Source organism: Gossypium raimondii, chromosome 9 (assembly GCF_025698545.1).
Source record: "Gossypium raimondii isolate GPD5lz chromosome 9, ASM2569854v1, whole genome shotgun sequence".
Taxonomy (NCBI): domain Eukaryota; kingdom Viridiplantae; phylum Streptophyta; class Magnoliopsida; order Malvales; family Malvaceae; genus Gossypium; species Gossypium raimondii.
In genome coordinates, this window is record NC_068573.1 from 31,533,772 (window position 1) to 31,546,494 (window position 12,723).

The 12,723-nt window shown below is 30.9% G+C and overlaps 1 protein-coding gene across 1 annotated transcript; it reads left to right on the plus strand.

The window, feature by feature from the left end:
* The first annotated feature begins 2,191 nt into the window (after nt 1–2,191).
* LOC105799003 (ubiquitin receptor RAD23b) lies at nt 2,192–7,288 on the plus strand. Its single transcript, XM_012629305.2, has 12 exons — nt 2,192–2,500; nt 2,591–2,752; nt 3,894–3,932; nt 4,026–4,102; nt 4,188–4,232; nt 5,315–5,492; nt 5,590–5,724; nt 5,828–5,893; nt 6,002–6,049; nt 6,132–6,241; nt 6,836–6,914; nt 7,008–7,288. Exons 1-12 carry the CDS (start codon nt 2,435–2,437, stop codon nt 7,122–7,124), a joined length of 1,122 nt encoding a protein of 373 aa, XP_012484759.1. The 5' UTR covers nt 2,192–2,434; the 3' UTR covers nt 7,125–7,288.
* Nucleotides 7,289–12,723: the final 5,435 nt, after the last annotated feature.

Here is a 12,723-nt window from a genome sequence, read left to right on the forward strand (position 1 = left end):
AATTGCTATTACGCCTCTATTCCATTACGTCTCTATTCCATTATGGCGAACCAAACGTGCCCTTATTTCATAAGGATTCAATTGAATTTTTTTTAATTTTTTTATCCTTAAACCTTAAATTTATAAGTAGATTTTTAAAAGAAATTGTAATTAAGACGATTTTTTAATTTTTTTACTATTTTTATCCTTAAACCTTAAATTTATAAGTAGATTTTAAAAGAAATTGTAATTAAGACGATTTTTAAATAAAAAACTTTTTTTTCTAAATGTCGAAGCTTTAGGGATGAGATACATTATATATCGAAATAGATCATATAAATTATTTAGAAATTAACATATTTTTTTTATAAATAAGAAAGGAAGATATAACTAGCCATAGCTTTTTCTTGGAATATTATTATTAAATGTGTACGATATTATTTTTAATGTTGTCATAAATGCATTTATTATAATAAAATTTGGAAATTTCATGATTAATTTTAAGCCTTATTTGCACAATTATTTGATTTTTAAGAAGAAAAAACCTTTTAAAAATTTCTTAATATATTGGGGACTGCAATTGTAATATGGTGATGAAAGTTCGAAAACGTTGAAAATAGTAAAATGAAAAGGACTAAAAGGTAAATATAAAAGTGGAAGAACTAGGTGATAATTTTAAAATGATGGAGGGGTTTATTATGGAAATAAACCATTCACACACTTTTTTTTTCATTTCCTTCTTTATCATGGTTTCAGCTGCAATACTACTAATATTTGAAATCAATTAAATGTTAAGAAAATAGATGAGAGTGAAACTGTATATATAATAATATAATATATAAAAAATAATATAGAAATTAGGAACTATCATCGGTAATAGTAACTAATTCTTTCGGTAACAATAACTAATTCTTTCATTACGAATGTTCTCCGAAAGGTAAACCACTTTGTAAGCTCTTAATCTTTAATTACTTATATTCAAATTGTAGGCTCAAGTTGAGCCTAGCCTATTACTAATTTAGAATAGGGTAAATTATATCCAATGTTATTAAATTGTTAGTAAGCTTATGTTTTGGTCATTCAATTTTAAAAAGCTACAAAATGGTCACTGAATTATTCGAAAGTTTTATTAAGTCATTAAACTATTCAAAAGTTTTTTATTTAAATCATCGGACTGTTAAGTTTTTTTTTAAAGTCTGGCTAGCAAGCTTTAAGCGATAAATTGACAACTGATACGGTGGATCAGTACACATTGGCAAGTAAAAGAGCGTACCTTAGATCTAAGTTAATAGGACAGTTAGTGCTAAAGATCGAAGAGGAAAGTTGTTTGGGTCTTTGCAAATTCATGACGTTCAAAGTTGTTTCATAAAAAAAAGATTGAACCATAGAAGAGAAGGTGAATGAGAGTTTTCGATTGGTGAAGGTGGTGCGAACAAAAAAAAGCCACACAACAAGGGTTTTAATAGCTTGGTGACAAATGAAAACTTCCAAATAATTCAATGACCATTTTTGTAACTTTTTAAAGTTAAGTGATCAAAACGTAAACTTACTAATACTTTAATCATATTAGGTGTACTTTATCCTTTAGAATACTCTAAATATAAGAAATAAATCATAAGCAAATTTTGATGTAAATTACTAACAATGTGTTAACAATTGAGTTAGAGCTAAAAAGAAAAATAGAGATTTAACTTTTAACTTATAAGAAATAAATCATAAGCTTGACGAAAGTATAGGAGTGATTTCATATTTTAACCTATTTTTGGTTAAAATATGTTCTAAGTCTCTGTACTTTTATATATTTAGAATTTAGTCCATTTTACTTTCATTTTCAAGAATTTATTCCCTTTACTTTTCATATTTCAAAATTCAAGTCCAATTTTACCATAACTAAAATTCTTTTGCTAAATTATTTGTATGATGTTTTGAAATGAAAAAGTTATTCGCTTGGTAGCCATGTAAAAAATGATGTATTGAATTTGAATTTAATAGAAGAATTTTAACGATTTTAACAATTAGACATATATTTTAAACTTGAAAAGTAAGAGGACTAAATTCCTTGAAATAAAAGTAAAGGGATTAATTCTAAATGTATGAAGAGTACAGGGACCTGTAGCAAATTTTAACTTTTTACCGAACAATTGGGGGACCATTTTGCACATTAACCCTTCAACTTATGAAGTAAAAAAAGTAAAAATACAAAAATAAAAATCTAAAGAGCAGCTACCTCTTCTCTGCAACAAAAGCAAAAAAGCTCTCCTCCCTCCATTCTCTTTTGATTAATATTTTTCCCCTTTTTTAAAAATTTAATTTTAATTTAACTCTCTTTTTATTTGATTTCTCTTTGAATCCCTTTAAGAATCAATTTATAGTGTTCTCTTTCCCTTCCTCCCTGATTCAAATCCCCAATCCACAATCCGAGAACGCTGCCGTTTCGTTCCCTCAATTCGTCGAAATGAAGCTCACCGTCAAAACCCTAAAGGGCAGCCACTTCGAAATTAGGGTTCAGCCCAACGACACTGTAATCCCCTCTTTTTGTAATTTGCATTCAATTATTGTTTTATTAGGGCTAAAATTTTTGGCTTAAAGTTTCATTTTTGTTTGGAATTAGGTTATGGCGGTGAAGAAAAACATAGAGGATATACAAGGGAAAGACAATTACCCATGTGGACAACAGCTTTTGATTCATAATGGGAAGGTTTTGAAAGATGAAACTACGTTAGCTGATAACAAAGTCTCTGAAGATGGTTTTCTTGTTGTCATGCTCAGCAAGGTTAATTTGATTAATTTTCTTACTATTTGTATCGTTTTTACTAGTGTTTTTGAGTTTAGTAGTTAATTTATATGTGAATGGTGTTGTAATCCTATGTTATTTGGACTCGGGTATGATTATCGGATATGAGTCTAACTCGGGTATTAAAATTCTTTTTCTAAGTTTTATCATGCCATATCCCCATTACCTTATTTGGAAAAATATCATTCACATCAATACGGAATTATTGAAAAATGAAGGGTTGGAGCAACGTAAAGACGATCTACAAGATGGGAATTTGATATATGATATACACGCGTCAGATATATATATATATATAAAGGTGTTTTAAATAATTTAGTTTTTGGATTGTTTGTTAGTAACTTAATGTTGATGGTTAATTAAGGTATTTTGGTACTGTACAATTGGAGGGTTAATATTCATACAGATAGTAGTAACAAACCTACACCACTCGCCATGTCCTAAGGGAGCTGCACTTTTGTTGTATCCAAGTAACCCTTATCTTTTGATTTGTGCCCTAATAAACTTTTACTTCAAATGAAAGGTTGATTTATGTTAAAGCTCATTTAGGTGCAAATTGAGGTTTAAGTGCTCATTTGAGTACAAATTTATGGTTAATGGCTTAATCTGGTGTATATTAATGGTTAACGGCTTTATTTAGTACCAATCAAAGGGTAACGGCTTATTTGGGTGTAAATTAAACTTTAGCAGCTTACTTAGGTAATTTGGTAAATTCAGCTGCTTTCCCGTATTTTTAGCCTATTGATTTTAATGATTAATCTACCTAATTGAAGATGGGATCTGATTTGAAGATAGTTTTTGTTAGTTAACCGGCCGATCCTCGTAGCAAGATACCTTGGTTGTTCTAATATTATACCAATTTGAGGCTGTATAGTTTTGGTGGTGGAGCTTTCGTCAAAAGCTGTAGGATTCATTCTGCAAATCTTGAATGAATACATGTTGACCAGCAATGTGGACTGTGGACTGTTTCGTGATTGCTTTTTATTAGCTTCCTTCTTGTATAGATTAGTATAGTTAGGTACCTTTTGTTGATTTTAGAAAATCCTGGTTTAGCATGAGCTCTTTATATGTACTTGTTGTATTACTTACAATATTTTTAATTCTTTGGTTGTGCTTACAGAGCAAATCTTTGGGTTCGGCTGGGACCTCGTCTGCTCAGGTTTCCTTCATATTCATTCTTCTTGTTACGTTGAGCATTATGTTCAAGTTTCGTATAGTATATAATCAACTTTTTCCTTGTCTTCCATCACAGCCTGCTTCATCAGCTCCGTCTACAACTGCACCTGTTTCTAATCCTACCCCTGCCCCAGAAGTTCCTGCACAAGCACCGTAAGTTCATTCTGGAATAGTTTTCCTCCCTCAAACCTGCCCTTTTTCCCGAAGTCAGTAGCATTCATAATTTCTTTCATTTCAGGGACTCAAAGAGCGGTACATCTGCTTCAGATGCTGCAACAGCTAAGTATGTGGTGTATCTCCAAAATACCTGTATATAAGGTTAATAAATGCTTGGATTTATGTGCATGGAACTCATGCTATTAAATGTCATGATAGAGAAGTATTTAAAACCACTTATGATTCGTTTTTGCTTACTGAGGAAAGAAGATAAGAGAACAATAGTCTTTAGATATCAGTTTGATTTCCTTTTGGTTAGTATTTCCATTCTGGAAATTACTTTTAGATGGAAAAAAAACCAAATAACCAAATGGCTGGTGGACAAAGAGAAAAAAACCCTAATAGTTATTATTTACATTCTGCAGTGCCCTGTTTTGTTCTTTTTGTTTTCTTCGTGACATATTTTCCTTCCTGTCTAACTACTGAAGCTGCCAATTTCCGTTCCCTTGATTGAAACAAGAAAATGAGTTGATGCAGAGATCACATTCTTTATCCCAAGCTTTAGGCATTCTTTTATTGAGTGGTCTCTAACCCCTTTTTGTCTGTCTTGCTTAGATTCTATTTTTATTCTTCATTTAAATCTAGATATTGAGAAATTTGAAAGGTTTATTTTCTTGTTCTAGGGTCTTTTTATCTTTGCCTTGAATCATTGGGTTTAGGCATTACTTCAACGATATTTAATCATTTAAAAATATGGTAGCAACATGCCCTTTTTTTCTTTCTATCAAAGAATCATATGAATGATTAATTCCCACATGATACACTTTTTATCAAACTGAGAGAGCTGTTTTGATCAACAGATTTCTAACCTGTTTTTTTTGTCCGAACTCGGTAGTAGAGCTGTCAACTGACACTTGATTTTTAGTTTTTGTTTTTATTGATTGGAACTCTTATTATCAGTTTGTTTATTGTTGTAACACATTATTCTATCTTTTATCTCGGATTGTATCTGTTGACAAACAGTGCTAGGATTATTCTTTTTTCTGTCTAGACATTTTGAGATTTTATCAGGTGTTATTTGTTTGATTTTATCTTCTTTTGAATTTTTTCTTGGAACATGTGTTTCGAAGCTCTAGCAGACTTCCTTTTTGGTACTTTCTGAACATTGTGAAAATAATGGGAAAAAACTTTTATCTTACCTTGTTGCAGTCCAGATACTGATACCTATAGTCAAGCCGCTTCGAATTTAGTTGCTGGAAGTAATCTTGAGCAGACTATCCAACAATTGATGGATATGGGTGGTGGCAGCTGGGACAAAGAAACAGTAACTCGTGCACTTCGAGCTGCTTATAACAACCCCGAGCGAGCAGTGGATTATCTATATTCTGTATGTCTGAAATTTAATGGTTGTATATACAGCCAGAATTCTAACATTAAACTACTACATTAATCTGGTTGTGGTTATGATGCCATTTTATCTTCAGGGAATTCCTGAATTGGCAGAAGTGGCTGTTCCAGTGCCTCATTTTCCTTCAAGTCAAACCACTGAATCTGGTGCTGCCCCAGTTGCTCCTGTTTCAGGGGCTCCTAATTCATCACCTTTGAACATGTTTCCTCAGGTAAACTTCAGATTGTTTATGTGCTTTGATCACGTGTAGAAATTGGTAGTTCTTCTTTCGAGTGGTTTGATTTTGGGTTCCTAACATGCTGAAATGATACTAGGAAACACTCTCCGGTGCCGCTGCTGGTGGACTTGGATCCCTGGATTTCCTCCGAAACAATCAACAGGTGCAGGCTTGTTATACGATCTTTGTTTATTTGCTTTCTCTGTTACTATGAAGATCTTTAATTCTTGGACATAGGGAATTCTAAAGTGCATGTTTGTTTGCGTTTTAGTTCCAAGCATTGCGTTCAATGGTGCAATCAAACCCACAAATTTTACAGGTTTGCATTTCTATGTTTTTCACTGGCTAAACATCAAGAGCTTTTATTGTTCCGGATTTAATCAGCTTTTCTTCCATTACAGCCCATGCTTCAGGAGCTGGGAAAGCAAAACCCCCAGCTTTTAAGACTAATTCAAGAACATCATGCCGAGTTTCTTCAGCTAATAAATGAACCTCTCCAAGGTTCTGAAGGGTTAGTGCTTACCAAATATCATATCTGCTTTTTGATGAATCATCTACAGTTTTATTGGGGATAGAGCTGAAGCTTTGTTATTTATTTTATCTTGTTTTTATAACTGTTTTGAATTCGTCAGTAATAAACCATTAACTTTGGCCTTCTAAAACCTATGTTATTCGGATTCGGGGGTGACTATCGGTGATAAACTTGTTTTTTTAAAGAAAGTTTTCTATGTATTTGGAGGATCCTTGGAGGTTATATCCTCATATCGGTGTGTTAAATATGAGTAGTTCATGAAGAGTTCAAGCAGACACTATATCTTGAGATTTATATTGATCCGGCTTTCATATCTTTTCAAGTATCAATATCGATAGTTGACTTATATACGAAGATGGGTATAAGATATAAGGACAAATCTTGTAAGGATTATTGAAATACATGAAAAGGCCTAGAAAAAAAAATCATAACCGTGTTGAACACATACATGTCTGACACTCACACCCGAGTCCTATTGAGATTAACAGAAGCTTTATTGTATCATTAATGTATAGACTATCTATGCATCAACTTAAGCATCGTTAGTAACATTAGTATAAATTGGTATTTCAGGGATATATTTGATCAAGCTGAACAAGAAATGCCTCATGCAATCAATGTGACCCCGGCAGAACAGGAGGCTATCGAACGGGTATGCAAAATTGGTTGTTTTTCTTTTGGGGACCCTCTCTAAGTTATTTTACTGAGCAATTCTTTTTTTTCTTTTTTTCTTTTTGCCTTGTAGCTTGAAGCAATGGGGTTTGATAGAGCGCTCGTCATCGAAGCATTTTTGGCTTGCGATCGGAACGAAGAATTGGCAGCAAACTACTTGCTGGAAAATTCTGGGGATTTTGAGGATTGAAAAGTTGAATCTTTCCTTACCTGATTTCATGTTTACCCTGGAAAATTTAATTGAATGTTTTCTTTTTAATTTCCCATCTAAATTGTTTCTGATATAGGCTTAACAAAATTCATTTTCTTTTAATTTCACTGAACTAAATTAAAAACCACCTTCATTTGATTGAATTAGCTGGTGTATACAAGGCTGTGATAGGGATTTATATTGGTGGTTTTGGTTGGTTTTAAGTATTGACTATATAAAAGGTTAAAAATTTCAGCCTGAACTGAAGTTGGAATTACTCAAACTCCAAACAAATCAAATCTAGGTGTGAACGTGGTTCCTAATTACATAATAGAAAGCACTGATTAAATTTTTGGGATGGTTATTTTGATATGTTTGGTTCACTTGGCACTTGATGAAGGATCTTGATCTGATGGTAAATTTCAAAATTGCTCCCATTGAACACAGTACAAAGTTTATTAATTTTAACATTTTTCAATGATTTTATTATTAACAAAAGTTAGTTTATTATCATTTGTGTTGGCATGATGGTTAGAATATTCACTATCTTAGGTATGGTTTGGGTTTAAGTTATGCAAGTCGTGTTGCTATGTTAGGGTTTTGCCTTCCTTTTGTAATTAAAAGAAAAAATTTGTTTATTATTAACAAATATGTAATTTAGTCTAATTGTTTTAAAATTATATTTATTTTGAACAAAAAATTAATAAATTATCCCAAAATTAATACATGGCTATATTTTAAAATAAATTTAAATGTCGTATTTAAATTAGAATATAATTTAAAATTTAATGCGATAGCATTTAAAATAAATTTAAAATGAAACCATTTTTGTGAAAAAATATTATTTAAGTCACTACGCTATATATGTCTCTCACCTTTGCCTCTGATGTGTTTCCCTTTTGCTTTGCCAAAGTGGTTGTGCTGCCCCTTGTCGACTGTACTTGTGGAGCTCCTTGCTCTCCCCTCTCTTGTGTGATCCGTGTGTTGTGCGGATAGTGTTGCCAGCTTCGACTTTGTTTCTGAGGGTTTGGGATTTGGTCTTTTCAGCTTTCGAGCTTGTTCTCTTGGGGTCATAGATTAGGAGTTTTAATGCTAGTTTTCTTATGAACAAAATAAAGAAAATAATAAATTTCCACCGTAGTAAACGCACACTTAATTTATGTGATCCATGTAGTCATAGTTAAAGGGTAAACTATCAAAGTAATTATTTTTGTTACATTTTAGTCACTTATGTTTGAAATATTACGTTTTAATCACTTATGTTATTGTTTTGTTACGAAATGGTCACTCTGCAATTAAGATCTGTTATCTCCCAATGACAGTCCGACGTGGCAGTTAAAATGGGTTGAAAATGGATGTTCAGCCAAGTAAATTAATTGATTTTTTAATTAAATAAATTTAATTAATTAAAATTTCTAAATTAATTAAAGGAAAATGTTAATTTGGTTTCTCGAAATAATCAAAACCAATGCATCAGATTAATCCTTGAACTGGAAAAAGAGAACCCTTGGTCTCCTTTTTCTTTTAGTTTTCGCCTTTTTCTTTTAGTTTTCGTTTCTATTTTGATGAAAAAAACCATCAATTTTCATATTCTATCCTTGTTGAATCGAAACAATAGAAATCAAATTGAGTGGTTCATCAATCTTTTAGATTTTTTATTCAAAACAGAAGAACAAAAGATCGATTCAATGGAGGGTCCAAGCATGGTTTACAATAAGTAATGAGTTTTTTTGTTCTTTACTTGGGTTTTGGGTTATTATGGTTTTCTTTTCTTTGTAAAAATGTGATCTATCTTTTCAGTTTTTTTTGTATATGTGATAGAAAAAAAGATATACCTCATCTTTGTTTGTTTGTGTATTGTGAGCAACCACAATAGCAAGCATCTATAGAGGTTGGTGCATCAATCTTCTTCTTCTTCTTCTTCTTCTTCTATTTTTGCTTCTTTTTAAATTAGAGAAAATTGGGTTTTAGGGCAAAATTTTGTATTCTATTTTCATAAAAAAAAATTAACTTTTTTCATCTTAGCTGGGTATCCACGTTGGCATTTAAAACCCATTTTAACTATCATGTCGGACTGCCGTTTGAGAGGTAACAAATCTTAACAGCAGAGTGACCACTTCGTAACAAAACGATAATGTAAATAATTAAAACGTAACATTTTAAATATAAGTGACTAAAATGTAATATGATGTAAACAAAAGTAATTATTTTAATAGTTTACCCCATAGTTAAAAGATGACACTCAATAGATGGGGAGAAGGAAGCCAAGAATCTTATATGTTCGAGTCGACAATTATTTTTAATTTTGTATAAATATAAAGTAGGTCAAATTCGTAAAAGATTATCAATAATAAGTAGCGGACTTTTTTAATTTTATTTTGATTATTTTAGTCATTATACTTTTAAAGTATAAAGTTTCAATATCGGCCCAAATGATGGCCATTAGTTTATTAACTTAAATTATGTTATTTTCATAATTTTATGTGACATATACATTACCACATATTTAATATTATATTAGGTTGTTATTTTCATATAATATTAAAATAAAGAACATCATTTTAATTAATGAATTTAGTGGCTCCCGTTTGAATCAGAATTAAAACTTGAAATTTTGAAAATTATAAAGATCAAATTGAAGAACATGAACTAAATTCACAAATTTCAAAATAATACAGACTAATAGCAAAACTTAACCTAATAGATTTAATTGTTATTGTTTTAATCAAGACTAAAATTGACCGAATTAATATATACAAAGAAGAAATACTAATGTCTTAAAAACTGAGCCGATGGTCAAATCGGTTAGGCCACCAGTTCACCAATTCAACCGGTCCGATTAAAAATTTATTAAAAATTAAAAACCTGGTTCAATCGATTCATATCGATTCTTGGGTCAACCAGGTTAAAAGACCTCCCTGGATTAGTACCCCAACTGATTCCTAATCCAATCGATCTAATCGACCAGTCTAGTCCAAACAACATTGCAAAATACCTAACTTACGCATAGTGTAGGGACTAATAACATAATTTGTCCAAATTAAAATACATGACTAAACCCGCAGTCTGAGTTAGGGGTGTAATTGAGTTAAGCCAAACTTAAATGGTGGCAATCTCAAGCTCGACTCAGAGACTTAATTGAGCTACTTGAGCAAGCTTGAACTCATTCATATTTAAGCTCTTTCTATATAGTAAGGATAAAAATATAGCGGAACGAAAAATCTTGATTAGGCTTGTGAGTTGTTCAAATTGAGTATTACAGAGCTCAAATTTAGCTCGAGCTTGAATGGACAATTATCTAATTGATTAGACTTTTTCTAGGTTGAACTCAAATAGCTTCCAAGCAGCAGTGTCTCATTTATAGCCCTAATTTGAGGTAAATATGGCAACATGGTGTGGTGAGGTGGTTTTTTCCCTACCCCAACCTCAACCGGATATACCCCCGCCAAAACCCGAAATTAAATATTATTTGACCCGCCCCAAATCCAACCCGACAGATCAAAGCTATACTTGATTCGGACTTGACTCGACCTAATTAAAGTTCAATGACCAAAACATAATTTAAATTATACACAAGTAACTATTTATGTAGTTTACCCTACTATTAAATTTTTTCTACCTTTAATGTATAAACATTAATATAAATTTCATGGTCATATATTTCAAACTAATATTATAAATAATGGTACTTTTGTAATTATACTAGGTTGAGGCCGGATGGATTTTTACTAAGGGATAATATAATTTTTGGCCTCTGAACTTGACAACTAGGTTCACTTTGATACTTATATCCTTTTTTGTTCATTTTGGTAGTTGTACTTTTTTTTGGCTCACTTTGATACCTAAACTTTGCAACTAGATCTATTTTGGTCCCCTAAACTTGGATTTCTTCAAGATTTGATGATGTGACCAATGTTCTTAGAACATGTATATTGGTCCACACTAAGGGGTTGAATTGATTGAATGGAAAACTGGAAAAAAATCAGGAGTTGAATAATTTGAATTGGTTAAATAAAATCTTTTATGAAATTTTAATTATTTTTTGTCTAGTAATTGAATTGATCAAACCGATTAAATCGAGAATCAGTGGTCTAATCGGTTCAATCACTAGTTCGGTTATTAGAAAATTGTATGTGGCACTCTAAGATTGTACCATGTCATCACATGAAAATTTATATAATTTTTTAATTTTCAAATGATGATGTGGCACAAACTAATGATGTATTATCAAACTTTATATATTTTTTATTTTCAAAAATCAAAATGAATCTAATTGCTACATTCAGGAATAAAAATTATAATTTAGTTTTGAAAAAAACCTGACATTCAAACCCATAGAATTAAGAATTTCTTATTCTTTTTTAATCTCTATTTGAGGCATAGTATAAAGTGGGGCAAATCTAAGGGGTGGCAGGGGTCGGCCAAATTTTTTTTCATTTAGGTCATTTATAATTTATAAAATTTTAAATTAATAATAGTAAAATTACATTTTAATCCTCTTAAAATGATAAAAATTTGATTTAATCATTTACAAATTATAAATATATAAGTTATTAAAATGAAAAAATTATATTTTTAGTATTACAAAAATATATAATTTAATTCCGACTCGACTGTAAAATAAGTTCTTTTTAACAAAACAAAAACAAAAAGGCGGCTTTGCCCGTAAAACAAAAGCACCCTCATATTATTGTTTTTCTATTATCACGTCCCTTGCACCGAGACATAAGGAGAAGATAAAGGGAAGCTCAGTGATTATATAAACATATGAACATCACCCAAATAATACCTCCCCCAATTGGTTGCTTCTTCCATTTTCATCATCCAACCTTGATTTCACCTCCTTTGTGTAAGCTTTTTTTTTTAATATTCATTTCCAGTTTTGGGTTTTTCTTTCTTTCTTTCTTTTGAATTTGATGTTTGTTTGGTAGGAAAAAAATGTAAATATATTCTTTGATTTTCTTTTCTGTTATGGCATTTGCTTTGCCATGTACGTTTCAAAAATCTTCTCGGGCTTTTTCTTTAAAAGGATTCTGAGTTGATAACATGTTTTCATTATGGCTGCAATTATGAGGAACATTTTTAGGTTAAATCATTAAAAACATGTTGTTTGTTGATATGCTTTGTTGTAATCTAATTCGACTTTAGTTTTGGATGCATATTGGAGCATGAATATGATGGGACGAAGCTGGGAATTTTGTATAAAGTTCGAGATAATACTATAAAATTTTGTGTTAAAAAAACTTAAATTGAATTATTAAATTTTCAGAGGGATTGAAAACGGAATTTTCCCATTTAATTAAAGGTTATAAAGATGTTGCCTACACATTTGAAAGCAAATATATGATAAATATCCGACGTGAATATATTAATTTTTTGAGTTACGTTATGTTGGTAGTTCAATGTTTCTTCTTGATGCTAGGGCGCAAATTAAATTTTAACTTTTACTCTATATTTTTATAACTTTTAAAGAATTAAATTAAATTTTTAAATTTTAGGAGATAAAGTATAATTTTAATTTTATTTATACTAATTTAAAATTTTAAAATTTTATAAAGGCTTATATGAATAATTTTCTATTTCAGCCCCTAGATACGCC

Coding starts and splice junctions, on each gene's coding strand:
- LOC105799003 (XM_012629305.2), top strand. CDS start 2,435: ATGAAGCTCACCGTCAAAACCCTAAAGGGCAGCCACTTCGAAATTAGG. Junction 2,501..2,590: donor GGGTTCAGCCCAACGACACT/GTAATCCCCTCT, acceptor GTTTGGAATTAG/GTTATGGCGGTGAAGAAAAA. Junction 6,915..7,007: donor AACAGGAGGCTATCGAACGG/GTATGCAAAATT, acceptor TTTGCCTTGTAG/CTTGAAGCAATGGGGTTTGA.